The sequence below is a fragment of the Chrysemys picta genome, chromosome 2 (assembly GCF_011386835.1).
Source record: "Chrysemys picta bellii isolate R12L10 chromosome 2, ASM1138683v2, whole genome shotgun sequence".
In the NCBI taxonomy this organism is placed as follows: Eukaryota; Metazoa; Chordata; order Testudines; family Emydidae; genus Chrysemys; species Chrysemys picta.
The window spans coordinates 29,602,014-29,621,005 of record NC_088792.1 but is presented as its reverse complement, the minus strand read 5'-3'; the positions used below and the strand labels follow the sequence as shown (position 1 = coordinate 29,621,005).

Sequence of the window (18,992 nt, the reverse complement as noted above, 5' to 3'; positions counted from 1 at the left end):
CCTTTCTCGAGATTATCTTGACCCTACTGCCATACATAGGTACTAATATAGCTCCTATCACTGTTGTATCCAAACACCTCATAACTACACATGCCCTGGTAGGGAATAGGTGAGTTTGGGGGTGGGGAGCGTTCAGCAGGGTGTGGCTGAGGTGGGTGTAGGAGCTGTTTGTGTCTGTGTGTGGGAGAGAAGTGGCAGAAACCCAGTCAAAGCACATGGGTGCATGCACATCATACAGTATCCATAGGGATAAAATATGTCAAAGCAGCAATGCCCCAAGATGTGCTTGGACTTGTGCTCCCCAAGCACATGGGACTGAGGATATAAAACAGACACACTGGCCCCCTGCTGGGTCTTTCTCCTTCACCCACTTATGCTGCAAGTAACAAGGACACACTGAAGACTCTGAGAGGACTGGCCCAGATTTCAAGGGTGAAATATGTGTATTCTACACTACCTATTATACTACACTACACTACCTACTATTCTAAACCAGTGGGGTGAGAAAAACTGCTTAAGCTAGATGTTCCCCCGTCTAATAGGGTTGAGAGTTCAGATTGCATAGTTATATTTTATTTTATTTTGATAACGGACTTTTTTGCCTAACACTTATATTCACTTAAAATCTAATCTTTTGTAGTCAATACACTTGTTTTACTGTTTACCTTTACCAGTGAGTTTGTATGAAGCGTGTGGCAAATCTGCTCAGGTTTTGCAAAGGCTGGTGTATATACACTTTCATTGATGAAGTAGTGAATCAATTAATAAATTGCAAGATACTATATTCCTGAAGTACAGTGCTGGGAGCTGGGGGGATTTAGCTCTGGTGCCTTTCTCTGTGCGATATATGAGTGCTCTGGGAGCATTCATGCAATCTAGCTGGGTGTGGGACTCCACCTGCGCTTGTACTGAGTGGTAACAATACCTGGAGAGATTTGCTGCTGGTCCCTAGCAAGGCATTGAGAGAGACAGCCCACGCTGGAGAGAGTTCAGGGGGCACGCGGTGCCACGGTTCCAGGCTGCACCCCGGGGGTCCCATTACAGGAGCACCCCTTCCAAAGCCATTCATCCAGAAAGGGGAAGTGAATGGACACTGCTAATGGAAAAATCTCCTATCAAATGCAAACTTGAAGTAGAGGACCTGTAGGGACATTACTGGAAGAAGTAGTTTTCTTGCCAAGGAGCTCCAGTTGTTTTGACTCCGTGTCAGAAGGTATGGACTAAGTTAGATTTGGGAGGTCTAGGGCACCTTCTTGAGTCTGGCGTGTCCTCATTGGGGTATAGTTCCTGAGGAACTGAATAGTTAAAACTGCACAAGAGCCCTGCACTGAGATCTCTGAGTATGAGGTATTGTCTTCTGAGTCCAAAGGAGGGGCTGTAGTCATCAGTACCAGGGACAGTACTGGAGGCTGCTACCATACTGTGGGGACTGGTAGATGGATAGCTACTAGGGCTTCAACTTTTGCTGGACCCTGATGTAAAGAGCTGGTTGGTAGGGATAGCGCCACCACTGGGAAACTCATCTTGGTGTTCCACAAGAGTGGGGGACTCCGGTTCCTCAGAAATGAAGAGATCTTAATGTGAAAGAAATCTAGAGGGTGCCAGAGAGCTATGATAGTGCATAGTGAAGACTGGAGGCAGTTCTGGAGCTCGAGTCAGGAACAGGAAGCAAGCTGTGGTTAAAGAGAGTGCCAATGGAACTGTCAAGGTGGGATCTCTACTCCCTGGGTGCATACAGCCTGAGGAAGATGGTGTCAGAGAAGAAGTAGAGGTAAGAGAGGGCTCTGTCTGAGACTGGGATGAAGATGGTAGTGGTGCCTTGGACTTTCTCTTGTCATTAGATTTTGATGAGTCTTGATTCCTGAAGAATGTCGGAGAAGATGGATCTCGGCAATTTTAGCTGGCAGGCTTATCCTAGGATGTGTTTAGACAATACCGAGGTTCTGGTGCTGATGTCTAATGGAGCCTTGGAGGTACCATTTCAGGACACACAGTTTCCTCAGTAACAACTCTGAAGTGACCTACCTCCTCTTCTTCTCTCAGAAGACGAAGACTTCTTTTTATTAATTATTATTATTATTATTATTTGGAGTGTTTCAGCTTCCAATAGGTACTGAAGTACTGGGGGGAGTCAGACACCACACAGGCCTTAGGGACTGTTGCATGAAGAGCTTCAGTCTTACTTCCTTCTCTTTGCTTTTACACCCCATAAAAACTTTGCACTTGGATGGAACATGAGATATGCTGAGACTGCTAGAATGCCTGTTGCTCCAGGAGAAAAACTTATTGCAGGTCTGGCAAGCTTTGAATCCCAAGGCCTTTGGTGTACCCCAGATAAGAGGCCAAGAGAGCAAAGGATTCAGGCCTGGAAACTGGGGGGGGGAAGTAAAAGAGGGAGGACCTCCCCAAAGGCAACAATTTATGCCAATAAGGAAATAATAAGCAAAAAGAAATCTCAATAATGGAAGGATAAAGTAACTTAATAGCCACTAGGAAGCAGTGGACACAGAATTGCTCCATCTCAAGCCACAGGCTGTTGAAAAGGAACTGGAGTGGTAGCAATTCGCTCCTCCCTATAGGCCCTTAAGAATGTAAGAACAACCATACTGGGTCAGATCAAAGGTCTATCTAGCCCAGTATCCTGTCTTCCAATAGGGGCCAACGCCAGGTGCTTCAGAGGGAATGAAAAGAACAGGTAATCACTAAAAGTAATCCATCCCGTCACCCATTTCCAGCTTTGGTTCTGAGGCGAGGTCATGCAGTAAGCAGACATGGACTAACTCAAATCCCTGGTCAATACCGCATGGGCACATGCACATCATACCATGGAGCACTCCCAGGGACATACATTTGAAGAAACTAGATTTCCCCAAAACAACCACCTCTCCCATAGCCTGCTTCCCTACCTCTTTAAACTCCTGTGGTTTGTTGTCATTTTATTGTATTTTTGATTTGATTCACAGGGCAGGGAGCTTGTCTTTATTTCCTCACAAAGCAACATGCACGTCCATGAAGGTACACAAATCCTGTATGTCACTTGTTTTCCTCATCTGTATACCAGTTTATAGTTGTCTAGCTTCTGGACACCATGTAACACAGTCTTTAGTATTTACTGCAGAGTCCAAACTTGCTCTCGGTCAAGGAAAGCAAAGGTCAATCTTGCATAGTTTCAAAATTACCATGATCGGATTGGAAATTCTTATTGATTCCTGCTTGTGCTGTGTCTTGTACAAAAACTATGTTGTCTCATCAGCTCCCTGGAGTTGTGTGAAATTTCTCAGCTCATGCCACTCTGGATGTCTTCAGATATATCGCAGTGAAGCTAAATACTAATCAGATCAGGAACAATTACTCCCGAAGGGTGTCTTCACCAGACTTTATTACCTCAAAATTAATTAATTACCAGTTAATGGGAGATACTTAACACATTTGTGAAAATTAGTGTGGACACTCCCCCACATTCCTTCTTTACTCCTGGTCATCAGCCTATGTTACAGGATACATTCTGCCACTTATTGTCCTAAAGATATAATTGAAAGATACCAGTTTATAAAAAAATATTTTCTCCTAAAATAGTTTTGTCTATTACATAGTCAGACACATTCTTTAGAATACCGGTACACTTGCCTAAAGTGGGGAGCTATGAACAGATTAAGAAAGATATGCTCTCACAAGCTATTTTGAAAGTTTCCTCTTATACATTGCACGGCATTGCATAGATACAGCACTTTTGAGAGTTTCAAGACAAAGTTCAACATTACAAATAATGTAGTTTGATCTGGGAAAGAAAACACAGGACACACCTTAATTTTTAAAAATAAATTTAGATTTAAATTGATATTTTCAACATAGGAATGATCAATAAGGCCGATTAAGAGTGACCGTAATATCAGGAAAAAAAGTTTTGCTCTCAGATGCTGGACAAAATAATGTTTTCAGATCCAGCAGTATGGCTACAAATATACTAGCAAATCACATATATTAACAGGCTTGTTGCAGATGAAAACCTCAGATTTAATTTTGTCCCATAATGGAACACATGGACTGTAGCATTTTTTAAAATCTGCCTTTTCCTTCCTCTTTTTGTAGCTTGCACCTTCTCTTTTTACCTATTAGCGTTTGCTGGTGTTTTGAAATGACACTTGCCAGGTTGTTTAGTTGCCAGGCTGTAGCACAATGCTGTAAGCGATATCACCCTGTGCCAAGAATGACTTCAGTGAACTAACCCAAGTTGAGAAGGCTGAATCTTTTCCCTACTTTTTCCCTGGGGGGAGGGAGTGGATAGGAATAAATTCTAAAGTAAAATTCAAAGCATTGCATAGCTACATTTGAAGAGAAGGGCACTGACTCAGTTTGTGTATAATTATGAAAGATTTGTATGGGGATGCCAACTATACTGGAATATATGGATCTTTTAAAATGACTAGACATGTCTTGACTAAGAAGTACACTTGTCTAAAAAAACCTCCAGAGATAAGGTAACATTGAAGTCCCAGATGTTTGTTCTGGAGCGCACTCAGCAAAAATTCTGTTTAGTCTATAGCGTGGCTCTGTAAAAGATGGTTTGTAAAAGTTTGTCCATGACCAGATGAAATGTTAGCATTCTACTAGCAAGACCCATGCGTAAACACATTTATACTAAAAATTCTAGTGAGAGTATAGATAGAAAATTGGACAGTAAGGAGCTGTCTAGTATACAGAGAAGTCACAAGAGGAAATAAAGTATAGACTTGCCTTAAGAAGCCTTAGTATCATCTTTGGAATGCATGTGTTTGAAAATACAGTAACTGAGCTCCCACTCTATAGAATGGGGACCTACTGTATTCTACCACAGTACCGGATATTATTCTGGGAAGTGAGCCAGGTGTTGTGAATCTAGATTAACCTAACATTGCTACTAAAAAGCATGCACAATGTATATGCAGAAATGTGTAGTGCCCATTACTGTTACTTACTCAGCAAGATCCATGTAAACAAAATGTTTAAGACATTGTCAATGGATTCCGGTATTAAACACATAAGCCAATCTAATGTACCTAACTAGGTAATTCACATTGTCATCGTCTAGGAAATGAGAGACTGAGCAACAGCCTGAGTGAACAGAGGAAGGCCACTCCTACAGTAGGGAGCCAGCAAAGGACAGGAAGCAGTGGGAGAAAGGGGTGAATAAAAGGTGCCTTAAGAGCTTGGGAGAAAGGACAGAAATCCTCTTCAGGAACTGGAGAGTAGCAGCAGGTGCCTTCTGTATGTATGGCTTCGATCCACATCGGGGGGGAAGGATAGCTCAGTGGTTTGAGCATTGGCCTGCTAAACCCAGGGTTGAGAGTTCAATCCTTGAGGAGGCCACTTAGGGATCTGGGGCAAAAATTTGTCTGGGGATTGGCCCTGCTTTGAGCAGGGGGTTGGACTAGATGACCTCCTGAGGTCCCTTCCAACCTTGATATTCTATGATATAGTATATAAAGTGAAATAACTAGCAAATTTTGAATTACTGGGCAATTATATTCCTTCTCAGGAACATGATGAATGGAAATTTATGATAATCACCCTAACTTCATGAATTATGAGACTTTAATTCTCTCAATTGCCTGGTTATTCTCCTGCTGGAGAGAGAGAGACACACACACATGCAGCCTTTAGACATTGACAAAATATATCAAAATTAGCCTGATCCCAGATAATCAAAACATGTACTTTAACATATTCTTTTAAACGACTGTTTTACTTATTGTGTTTAGTATTCAGCTACTTATAAACAAGTTCCCATGAAAGAGCTATATCAAAGGAAATTCAGAAAATGAACATAACTGACACTGTTTTCAGAGCTTCTAGGATCACAGAATATTAACAGCCATGATTTCATAGCTACTTTTATAATCATTAACCTGGAGACACATTCCATTTCTTTATTTTTTTTATTTGACAAGCAGCAGTATCATGTTCATCTTTTTTATTTTACATTTTAATGTAGATACAATTATTAGGATATCTGTCATATTACAATATTTAGTTTAACTTTTTCTTTTAAGATACATTAAAAAACATCAACTGCAAACGTGAAGGAGGGAAAAAAAAAAAAAAAAAAAGCATGGTACCCAACCAAATTTCCACATTTCAGCAATACTTCACTCATTCTTTTAGTAAAGTTTTAAGAAATGTCATAATGACATGAGCTTGAAATATCTATAGGCATTTTCATTGACGCTCATGACGTGGCACTGGTGATGTTGTAAACAGCAGAAAAACAGGGGCTGCCAAGTGACCAGTTATGGAGGCACAGACCTGCTTCTTCCCACAGGAACACACCAAACAGTGACAGCAATGATCTCCTTACAACCACACCTGCTGGAGAGCATCATCATGCTACATAACTGTATTCATCTGCTGAGGCCTGGCTTCGCTCGATGTATTGTTTATCTATCAGAACTTCAATACACTTCTTAATCATGCTGATACTTGGGTTAAACCTAGCTCTCGACTGGCTAATTACCTGTGGAAGAAAAACGTTTAATATATCACTTATTCATTAACATCGCTTCAATGCAAATGCAATATAATTTTCTCTAAAGAAAAAAAGACCACAAAAATGATTATTACATACTATATTTCTGAGAGACAGAAAGCCTCCATCATGTACAAAGGTCAAAATACACACACAGATTGTTTCTTTCCTGACTATATCTATGTCTTATTGGTTAAGTTTACTTTTCTCATCAATGGAAAATTGCTACTTGCAGTTGCACCCCTTGGTTAACTTGTCACACAACAGATAAAGGGAAACATTCAATTTAAAATTCATATAGTGTAAATTTCTTTACCTATATTATTAACTTCTTATATCAAGTGGTTTTCAACCTATGGTTCATGGACCCCAGGGGGTCCACAGACTATGTCTAAGAATTCTGCACCTCTATTTGAATTTTTTAAGGGTCCACAAATGAAAAGGTTGAAAATCACTACCTTAGATAATAAAAAAAAGAAAATCATTTTAAAAATCCAATGTGGTTTTCACTAATTATGTTGTTTACTTTTTGAATTTGTCAGCTTGGCAAATATAGTAGAAATCAGTTAGGTCAGTTTCATTTCCGAGTTACCAGTACTGCAGTGTTTCATTTGTGAACATTATAGTTTGTTATTTGTAAAATAAAAGTTTCAATTAGAATATAAAACTAAAATAATTATTAGTCGTAGGTTTTATAACTGTTTTTATAAAAAATGTTGAGGCAATTTGAAGTGATTGACAATATTCCTTTAACGTGGGTTTATAGTCTGGTTGCCAAATGAATTGTGCTCAAGATTACACGTAAAGAGATAACTAAAGAGGTTAAATCTAGCATGGGATCTCAGAGCTAAGCACAGTTTTCGCTTCATGAATCATCGTAACTAAGGCTGGTTGTTTGTCATGGCAAAAAAAAAAAAAAAAAGTTAATTTTAGTTTTTTTAAAAAGGAAGGATAATAGCAAACAAGTTCATTTTCCTTTTGAATAGCCATTGCTAACAGTTTAAAGATATATATATGAAGACTGAAAAATACAAAAATACACCAAATGATAAGCATTTTATTAAACACTTGGTAGCATGTTTGGACAAAACATGTTATCCATTCATAAATTACATGTTTTAAAACCATTAAAAAGAACCTCAGCTCACTCTCCCATACTCCACTATTCAGGACAAATAAAAACAAATTAGAAAAAATGGAGCCTTTGAGTAGCAGTTTGGCTGGGGTTGATAGAGCCCATATTTTTAATAAAAAATATCTAAAAGGAACTTTCTGTAATAGACGACGTGGCCTGACCGTCTTAATTATCCTCAGTAATCATTGGATAACACATTTCCCATAACTGTACTTCACTTCTTTCATTCCTGCAAAGCTAAGAGAGGACAAGCTAGATTCTGTAACTCCTTATGCATCATAACCAAAATTGTTTGTTGAGTTCTAATTGATTATATTGTGCTGCTTCAGCCCCAGACTTTGAAGGAATTGGACAGATGCACTGAAATGCCTAATTTGGCCTGCAGAAACGTAATCTTTTTCTGGGACTAACTTTCCCCACAGTGAGACATTTGGGCTGTGCCTCTCTTCTGATAACTACTCGAGGCAGTTCAGACTTGTTCATAAGATTCTGGAGCTTGGCCATGCCCTTTCCATTCACACATCAGATGTGTTGAAACACTGGTAGATAAATGAAAAAAACCTATTCACCCATGATAACTAGATACACAATGATTGTGGAAGACATCGTCATGGATATAGCTGAAGAAATCATCTTGGGTCTCTCTCAACACTTGTAAAAGTATTGTCCATACTCTTGCACAGCCCGAGAGAGCAGAAGGTCTGTGAGAGACTAGATGAGTCTATTACTTCAGAGGATTATACTTTTTTTTTTTTGCTGCTCAGTAGTCAAACTGTATGACTACCATTGAAGTTCAGTGAGAGTCTTAGTGCTTAAGTCACTTCTGAAAATGGAATATATACTTCAAAGTCATTTAGGTGCTACTGAAAATTTACCCCAGTAGGCAATTTGAGATGATGAAAACCATTAGAAAGGAGAAAGCAACCATCTTCCTAGCAATGGAAGAAGGGGAAAAAAAGCAAATGCAAGCAGACCTGACTATCGGAGAGCAACAGTATCTTTTGCCAGCAATCTCTCATTTGCTTCCCTGGTGAAAACGATTTCACATTGCAACTGGATACAGCAGGGGACATCCTAGCTTGGGGTGGGCAAACTTTTTGGCCTGAGGGCCACATCTGGGTATGGAAATTGTATGGCGGGCCATGAATGCTCTGGGGATGCAGGTTCCGGGGTTGGGCCAGAAATGAGGAGTTCATGGTGCAGGAGGGGGCTCCGGCCTGGGGGTTGGGATGCTGGAGGGGGTGAGGGCTCCAGCTAGAAGTGTGGGCTCTGGGGTGGGGCCCGGGATGAGGAGTTTGGGGTGCAGGAGGGGGGTCTGGGCTGAGGCAGGGGGTTAGGGTGTGAGAGGGGCTCTGGGTGTGGATTCTAGGGTGGGGCCAGAAATGCCGGGTTCAGGGTGCATGAGGGTACTCCGGGCTGGGGTATGGGGGAGAGGGCTGGGGTGCAGGAGGGTGAGGGCTCTGACTGGGAGTGTGGGGATTGGGGTTCAGGAGGGTGCTCCGGGCTAGGGCTGAGGGGTTTGGAGGGCAAGAGGGGGATCAGGGCTGGGACAGGGGGTTGGGGCACGGAAGGAGGTCAGGGTGCAGGCTCTGGACAGCGCTTACCTCAGGCAGCTCCGGAAAACAGCAGCACATCCCCCCTCCAGCTCCTACACAGAGGCGCAGCCAGGCGGCTCTGCATGCTGCCTTGTCCACAGGCGCTGTACCCGGAACAGCAACATGTCCTCCCTCTGGCTCCTACGTGGAGGCGCGGTGCTGTCCAGGCAACTCTGCACACTGCCCTGTCCGCAGGCGCCACCCCTGCAGCTGCCATTGGCGCAGTTCCCGGCCAATGGGAGCTGCAGAGCTGGTGCTTGGGGTGGATACAGCGTGTGGATCCCCCTGGCTGCCCCTACGCGTAGGAGCTGGAGGGGGGACATGCCACTGCCTCTGGGAGCTGCACGAAGCCACGGCACATACGGAGCAGGGCAAGCCCCCGACCCCGCTCCCCAGCAGGAGCTTGAGGACCGGATGCGGCCTGTAGTTTGTCCACCCCATCCTAGCTCAATGGACATCAGGTGGAGTTTGATTTAGGGACCTCTGTTACTCAACGATAGCCATGTCAGTTTGCTTGTATTCACTGTCCCTTTTTTGATGGAATGCCTCTTTTGCCTAGACGAAGCTCTGTATCACTTCAGATTGTCTACACTACCATGCGGGGTCGATCTAAGATACGCAACTTCAGCTATGTGAATAGCGTAGCTGAAGTTGACGTACTTAGATCTACTTACCGCGGTGTCTTCACTGCGGTAAGTTGACAGCTGATGCTCTCCCGTCAACTCTACTTGCACTCCTCATTCTGGTGGAACACCAGAGTCGATGGGAGAGCGTTCAGTGGTCGATTTATTGCGTCTATAATAGACGCGATAAATCAACACCCGCTGGACTGATTGTTGCCCACTGATCCAGCGGATAGTGTAGACAAGCCCTTTGACTTGAACTTCCGGTATGCTCCACTGTTGATTTATTTATGATATGGTTGTCATTGTATCCCACAGAGGCATGCTCCTTCCTCTGGTGATCCTAGAAATCCTAGAGGCCCAGCTGGCCACTCATCTTTGGGAAGTTGATGCTTTGAAGACTTTTTCTGATCTTGTGTATTGTGGAGGGCCCTCATTCTTCAAGACTGGCATTCAAGGTCAGGAATCTGAGGGAGGATTTTACCACCATAAGGGCTTCATGTTTTCTCCAACTGAGGGACTGGATCACTATTGATTGTGTTTTTACTCTTCTTCATGTCTTTTTTGGGAATGATTCCAGGCTCACAACAGGAATCCCTGAAACAACATGCAGTCTTGTACGTGGAGTATCCTCTAAGCATGAAATCAGAACACCCAGGAATTGTGGATGAAGATAGATGGATGACAGTTGTGTGGAGATCAGTGTCTGGATCTTACTGTACGCTCCCTGTATTGAGAAGTCTCTGGACAGCATAGTGGAGTACTTTTTGGTTCAGGGACCTCTGGGTCATTTGATGTTCTGTATCTATCTCAACTCTTACACAAATAATCCTTTAAGAAGGGAATTAAAAATTCCTTTGATCAGTAAAATGGGGTAACGATGGTTACCTCCTTTGCAAAGCACTTCAAGATCTACTGATGAAGAGCGCTAGGTATTAAATCATCACATATCTGTATGCCAAAAGCATGGAGAGAGTCCTCCTAATCTTTCCGCAAGGTATCCTGGATTATGCTCTAAAAACACTAATACAAAATGAAGCCCTGAACTACTCATACTGGCTACAAACAATACCTTCATAAGCACCTTGGGGTACACAGATTAAGTTAAGCTTTTGTATTGATAGCGATGATTTCTGTAGGCAAAAGAAATTTCAGACAACAGGTCTAGACTGGACTATGCAAGGAAGCATCTGCCAGGTCCATAATCATTAGAAAATATACCGGAAAGACTGCAGTGATGGTGGAAGCTAGAGTCTCCAGGCTAAGTTTTGTTTTCTTCACTGATCTGATTGTTCAGCCTCTTGAGAGGCATGATGGTCTGAAAAATCCTTAATTGGTGAGGATGTTTTGGCATGGTGAGTGTCAGGTGAAAGAGAGGCCTAACCACCCTGTGTTGAGATGTCTCTGGAGGAGTCTTGGCTGGTGTAGGGTGGGATGCAGAGTCCCCTACAGGTTTGGACTATAAGGGACTTCCTGTGGGACAGGGAGAGTGTATATACTGAGAAAAACTGGTAGAATGTTCCCCTTCTGAGGGTCCTAAGAGGGTTTACTCATAGATGGAGCTCCTCTTGGCCTTTTACTTGCTTTATTTAACTTGCTGCACAATGGTGGGAAAGTCAGGAGAAACAGGAAGGAGCTTAACGGGTGATCACATTCAGGGCTCAGAGCTCTAGAAATTTTGATTCCCTAATGGGGGGTGGGAATGTTGGGGAAGTCTGTGCTTGCTGCTACTGGAAAAATAGCTATCCCAGTGCTTTTAAAGCTTAAGTGGGAGTACTGAGCCACTGTTCTGTTTGAGCTGCCAGCCAGAAAATCTGGTGCCTGGTGGAAGGCGTGTGGCCACATATGAACTGCCATTAGTACCTACAGGAAGAGGTACAAGTGTCTCAGACAAAAGTGACATTTTTTACTAGAAAAATTTAATGGGACTGAAGGTAATATTAAGAAATCTGAATGTACTGACATGGACATGAAATAAAAATGTTGCAAGAACTGGGAAAGAAGCATTTAAACTTGGAGAGTTAAGAAGCTAAAGTTTTAGAATATGTATCATATGGGTGTGACTTGTTCTTTGCCTAAACAAATTAGTCTAGAGAGAAGGCTGCACCAACTTAGTGTTAATTGTTAGACTTCTAAAACACTATGCATAATTTGCTCTGCATCTTGGAAAAAAGTTTCAGAAGCACCCAAGTGACTTCGTATCCTAAGGCCCAGTTTAAAAAATGACTTTAGCTGTAAGTGCCTAAATCCCTTTAGAAATTGGGGCTTATGGTCCTAAGTCAGTAAGGCATTTTTGAAAAGTTTATTCTAAGTTTATTTGGAAGCTATGGTTGACTACTTGATGAGTGGAGTGTCAACAAGGTAAGTGACAACACTGCTGTGTGATTTTCACTGGTTGCCATTCAATTTCTGGGTGGAAACTGAAGTGTTGATTTTGCCTATAAAGCTCTAAATGTTCCAGGGCTCGTCTTGATAGACTGCTTCCTTCCTTGTTCTGTACAGCCAGAGTGGAGATCTGCAGAGGCATCTGAACAGGAGCGCTCTTCAGTTATGTATGGGAAGGAGCTGCCAACTAGTTTTTTTTCCTGTAAAACCTTCTTGATTTGGTAATTCATTCCTTCTCTTGCTGCAAAATAGCCTAAATCTACCACCGTCTAGGCATGCTGCAAGACTCACCTGTCTTTTAGGCATGGTAGGGGTGCAGAGCGAATAAGGTAGATACTGAGATGGAATGGGTTATTTATTTACTTACTATATTACTTGGTTATGATTGGATTTTGTTATAGGATGTAGGTGGCTTATCATATAGTATAATTATGTGACTTTAAGTGATGGAAGATCACCTAGGCCAGGGTTTTTAAGAGTGGCTAAGACTGAGGGTTTCTCAATTTTGGAGAGTTCAAACTAAGATACATTAGGGAACTGATTTTCAGAAGGTGGGTGTTCAGATCTCAAGCTGAATATACCAGATCACTAGTGACTTTTGAAAATTCTGGCCGTACAGCTCTGGATAGATGTCCATTCTGGGGTAGTCTTGGGGGTGGGGATGAAGAAAAAGGGGGAGAATCAATGCAATCTAGAGAATTTAGATACTTTGTCTTCCCTTAAAATTGAGATGTAGTTAAAATTTCAACATACTTTTAAAATCTGAGCTATAAAGCAAAATGAAATCCAGCCTTATCATAAGAGTTCTGGGCTTGTTGGGTACCACTGTGAAAATTATACATTTATTAATGCCTGTGACAGGGATAATTGCAGGACCAGATGACCACAACTAAACATTCCCACTTAAGTAAGACTCCTACATTCTGAACTAAAGCAATTTAGAAAAATTCTTGCCAGTCATTAAAATATTAGTTCTGAGGTATAGACTGCCTCAGTTTTGTGATTAAACACAGCAGTCAGTCATCATACAGCTTTTCATTTAGATCATGATAATGGACAGCATTTCCTCTTACCTCCTGAATAAGAGCATTATGTCGCAGCACTTTACGTGCTTTCATGATACGGACTATAGCAGCTTGAAGGTACATTTTCCTGTCTTCATCTACAGCACTTCTGGTCTGCTCCATCTCCTGAAATATGGGAAAAATGGTGATGCTGCGAACACACTAGGATCAATAAACATTCAGAAAACATCTACAATGCTTCTGACTTTGCTAAAGGAAAAAAAAAGTCAAATTTTAACAATGAAAGCTAGTTAAATCTCAATTTTAGAGCTTCTGGGCAGGATTCTTGTCTATGACTACAGCACACAAAATGCAAGTTGGGGTGGGAATGGGGGGGGGGGCGGGAAAGGGTGAGTTCTAAAGTAGCATAAAGCTTACTTTTTGCATTGGCTTGATCCCAGTGAAGTTAATGTGCAACACCAGTCTCTCTGTGCAGTCAGGGCAGCCTCAAGATTGTAAATTACAGCAATGACCCATGCGTCTGACGAAGTGGGTATTCACCCACGAAAGCTTATACTCCAATACATCTGTTAGTCTTAAAGGTGCCCCAGGACTCTCTGTTGCTAATGACTGCTTGTGACACACTGTATCTCAAAGCAACATCCTGGAACCCCCATATTCACCACTGCCATATAATTATGATATGTTTTGTAAAAAGCAGGCCTTGTGAGGTATCATTTTAAAAGTCTTGATCTGCTGAACATTAATATCCTGTTGGATTGTATGTGAAGTTATGAAGTTTTGCTATGTGTGTGTTACTGAAATATGTTATGAGGTTAGGAACACCCACAACCAATCTTTCAGGTACAACAATGCAGTAGCCGGACAGCCGTTAATGGCTCATCAACACCTATGAAGGAAAGAGTCCCAGAAACTATACACATATGTGGACATCTCAGAGGGAGCATGTATACAACCGAGACTGCTTGACCAATGGGAATTGCCTGTTACCCACACGTCATAGCAAAAGATCTTTCCAGCAAGCTGGAAGAAACTATAGAAGAAGGGAAGTGACATCATAACTTGGCCTCACTCCCTCCACAACTCAACACCTGGAAACACATCTGGAGGACAAAGACTTTGAACTCGGGGAGGGTGGTCCCAGCCCATGTATTGAGGATCTATAACCTGCTTGTACCATCTGTCAGGATGAGACACTGCTTGATTCAAATCCTGTTTAGTTTGTAAAACTCAGACTGCGAATTTAACCCACTCTGATCTATATGCCTGCTACTTATAATCACTTAAAAAAAATCTTTCTTTCTGTAGTTAATAAACCTGTTTTATATTTTACCTAAAACAGTGTGTTTCGGTTGAACTGCTTGGACAATCTGCTGAGGTTACAAAGGTTGGTGCACATCCATTTTCCCTTGCAGAAGCGGCGAACCGGATAATAAACTTGCACTGGTCAGAAGCCTGAACAGTGCAAGACATGCAGTTCTGGGGTGCAAAACAAGGGAGCTGGGGGGAATTGGCTGAAGCCTCTCTATTGTTGGTTCATGAGTGGCTGGGAAAATATTCATGTAACTCAGCTGGGTGTGTCCCTGCCTATGGATATCCGTGTAAATGCAGTACCTGCCAGAGGTTTGTGGCTTGACAGCATCATGGAGTGAGAGGGAGCCCAGGTTGCTGGAACAAAGGGCTCAGCAGTCCCACAGTCCAGGTTGCACCTCGGGGACACTGTCACACTGCTAACAACCCTAAGCAGCCAAAACCACAGCTAAGGATCAGTATCAGAGTGTCCTGTCCAAACCCCCTTTCCCTGATGCATGAACAGCACAGAACGAGAGCAGTGTTAGAGTCTCTGTAGCCCTTAACTGCCACCAACAGATCCCTCTGGAGCTAGATATTTTAGCTTCAGGAACAGATTGTACAGGTATTGCAGCCTGATCTACATAAAGCATGATATAAAAATATAATTATAGCTCTGCATATTTGCAGTTTTTGCTCACTTTTTAAACTATAAAGCTCTCCTAAAATTCTACAAATCCCTTTCTTAAATGTAAATCCTTTTGAATTAGCATTCTCTAATGAGAAATTGTTTAAAACTGTCCCAATCTGTACTAACAGCCTATTATTCCCCCACATACACAGGCAGAAATGCTTACTGTTTCAGTCAGATTAGCATCTATAAATTATGATTCATGTGATCAGTGTTTTATATAACAAAGAGAGATGCTCCTGCCTGGAGGACCTTAATTAGTTCAGGCAGATAAGACAGTTTCTCATGAAGTGGTGAAGATGTCTGAAGAGATCAGTGCAAAAAGGCTCCATAAAAGAGGTGTGTTTTCAGGAGGAAGATGTTCTTGACAGATGAAAGGAAAGTTGCTTGGTGTCTGAGATGAGGGAATTTCAAAGCACAAGAGGTGCTATGGAAGAAGGTGAAAATCTAAGAATGGGATAAGAGTGCAAGGGTAGCTTCAGAAAGGCTTAACATGGAAGGATAAAGGAGGAGAAAAAGAGCACATATAAAGGAGCACGACACCTGAAATGGATCTTGAAAGTGAGGCCATGGGGCCTGGACTTCATGCAAAAGGCAAGAGAGCTAGAGATGAATAAAGGTAAAGATCCTGGTAGAGGGAAAAGGAATAAGCTATGGTTTGAGGATGTTAGGCTCAGTAAAGGAAACAAAGAATTACATGTAATCCTATTTCCATTTTTATACAGATGTGCCTGCAGCTGGCTAAGTTTTAACAACCACCACCACCTTGAGATGACAAAAAAATGAAGAATCTAGCAGTCTTACTAAAGAATGGTTCTATAAAAGATTTTTCATAGAAACTCTGAAAGCTGGCAAGTGAAGCCCAAATACGAACCACCTAGAGGCCTTGGGTGGAAACTTCTACCTTAAAAAGTTGCTACTGCATTAGCTGAGTATACTTTAAACAGAAAGGGAAACAATCAATTCAGGCTTTGATGGGATTCTTCTAATTCAACATCTACCTTTCAGGAGACAGATACTGGGCTAGATGAATCAGAGTATCAGGCTTGGAAGGGACCTCAGGAGGTCATCTATTCCAAACCCTTGCTCAAAGCAGGACCAATCCCCAGACAGATTTTTACCCCAGTTCCTTAAATGGCCCCCTCAAGGATTGAACTCACAACCCTGGGTTTAGCAGGCCAATGCTCAAACCACTGAGCTATCCCTCCCCCCATGAACCATTGGTCTTACCCAGTATGGATGTTCTTATGTTATATTCACCTTGATAACAAGCATATAGATACACACACACACACACCTATCAAAAATTTTGAATTTGGAATGGACTTTTCTAAAGGCTCTATATGCAAAGCTTCATATACTCTGAAGCAAATGGCAACTGAACAGGGTCTGCTGCACAAGGTCTGTGGATTCTCTTATACCGACAGACTGGTATTTCTGTAACAGTGTCATTTAAATTTAAAAATATATTTTAATAAATAAGAATATGAATAATATAAAAATAAATACTGGAGCACATATTGTAATTGCGTGTTGTTTCTGTATTATCTATTTCCAGTGTGTCTTAGATTTCTGTATTAACAATACGATAACACTGCAGAAATTAGCAAGGGAAAAAAATATGCTGGAACTGTTAGATCTTTGGACATTTTAGGAGGTGTGGAAATCAAACTGAAATTGTGGGATAAACACATTCGCTGCACATTTCTACAAGAGTGATCAGCAGTCAAGTAGCAGACACTATAAAACACCAACATTTTTATCTTGAGAGCTGAAATATATTGAAATGAATAGAATAGTTCACACCTCTCAGAACTATTGTTCCATGCTGTTCACTCAAGACAACATCACACAGTATTCTAGTTCACACCTAGCTCACAATTTCAAGCTTAATCTTCAGAGCTATGAGGGTCAGAAGCAATTTTTAAAAAAATAAAGTTTACATTCTGGAGTACAATTCTGTGACAAGGAGCAGGGGGAGTAGATTCTGCATTCACAGACCCACTGAATACTTGGTGCTTCAGTTTAAGTTAGAGAAACCCATTCTTCACAGTTCTGTAGTTTTAGATAGTTTCAAGAATGGTTTTGAAACATAAAACATTCAGTCTGATAAAAATAGGCACTTTTGAAATCTTCAGTGTGAGTCCATATTATCTCCCTTTTCTAGCAGTAGTAAAGGTAAGGAAAGACATTCTGATACAAGTTTCTGAGTTCTAATGTTTTAAAAAGGGCCAAATTGAGTAATCCTTTCAGGGCTGTGATTAGGTTCTAAGATATTTTTGTTTAAAAAGCAGTAACAAAAAAATCTCTGCCTTAGTGGACATGGAATCAGAGCTAAGTGTATCTTCATGCTCACAACTTCAAATTTAATTATATACAGAACTGAAAATAGCAGAGATTTCACCATTTCTTGGGTTTGTTCTTTCTAACAAAGCCACATATCCTACCATTTATTATAATATACTGCATTCCAAGTAGTGGATGCTACCTTTAATGAAGACAAACAAGTTAAAGGTATTAAACAATAACAAACATGTTACAGTATTAGTCTGTAAAACTATAGATTTCTTTCATTAATATAAGAGATACAGATACACTTCAGTACTTGAAAAATGGAAAAACATTAGCGTAGAATTCATACTTTAGTTCCAAGTTCTTCAAAAGACAAAAATCTTCCACAATTAATAAATGTCTGGAATTATGACTAGATAATAAGGATAGGTTTCATTAAGTGACTCTTGTCTATCTATGACTGGTGAATTTAAAATTTAGCTCTACTCAAGTTATAGATTGACTGAAGATCACAAAGACCTACTGACAGGACCGGTGCTACCATTAAGGCAAACTAGGAGATTGCCTAGGGCACCAAGATTTGGGGTCGCCAAAAAGCAGTGCCCCCAATTTTTTTTTTTTTTACAGCGTTCCTACGCCCCTTCCCCGAGCGTGCGGTCGCCGCTCCACTTCTCCCGCCTCCCAGGCTTGCAGTGCCAATCAGCTGTTTGGCGCCGCAAGCCTAGGAGGGGAGGAGAATTAGAGCGGGAGCGGCATGCTCAGGGAGGAGGCGGAGCAGAGGTGAGCTGGGGTGGGGAGCTGCTGCATGGCTCCCCGGGGCCGAGAGGGTGGGGAGCTGCCGCGGGGCTCCCCACCCCAGCTCACCTCTGCTACGCCCCCTCCCCGAGAATGCTGTCGCTACTCCACTTCTCCCGCCTCCCAGGCTTGCAGCGCCAATCAGCAGTTTGGCGCCGCAAGCCTGGGAGGGGAGGAGAATTAGAGCAGGGGCGGTGTGCTCAGGGAGGAGGCGGAGCAGAGGTGAGCTGGGGTGGGGAGCTGCTGCACGGCTCCCCGGGGGGGCGGGAGCTGCCGTGGGGGGAAGGGGCGCCTCAGGGCGGAGGGGGGAGCTGCCACGGGGTGGGGTGGGGTGGGAAGGGGCACCTCAGGGAGGAAGGGGGGGCGCAAGGTGGAAGTTTTGCCTAGGGCGCGTAACTTCCTTGCACCGGCCCTGCCTACTGATATATTCTAGACAAAGCGATCTCCCTTTTCCATCTGTAAATAAGGACAATAATTGTGGCAACTGATGGACTTTGGAGAATGTTAACTAGCAAGTTTTCTCAGAAGGAGCAAAGAGGTGCAGCCTTTTTGGTTTGTCAACACTATCTGGCTATATACAATATCTGAGTCTGGGGAATAAGATGGCTCTTGCATAAGGCTAGGATATCTTTATTAGCAGTATCTGAATTAGCTAAGCC

The 18,992-nt window shown here is 42.2% G+C and overlaps 1 protein-coding gene across 13 annotated transcripts in view; it reads right to left on the bottom strand.

Moving 5' to 3' along the window:
• Positions 1–5,896: 5,896 nt before the first annotated feature.
• Positions 5,897–18,992, bottom strand: part of CUL2 (cullin 2) — a 103,121-nt gene continuing 90,025 nt past the window's right edge. For all 13 annotated transcript variants that reach the window (XM_065586770.1, XM_065586769.1, XM_008162928.4 and 10 more), the window contains 2 exons: positions 13,314–13,430; positions 5,897–6,490 (listed from right to left, as the gene is read on the bottom strand). In XM_065586770.1, coding sequence (XP_065442842.1) covers positions 6,359–6,490; positions 13,314–13,430 — 249 coding nt within the window. In that variant the 3' untranslated portion in view covers positions 5,897–6,358. The remainder of the gene's footprint in view (positions 6,491–13,313; positions 13,431–18,992) is intronic.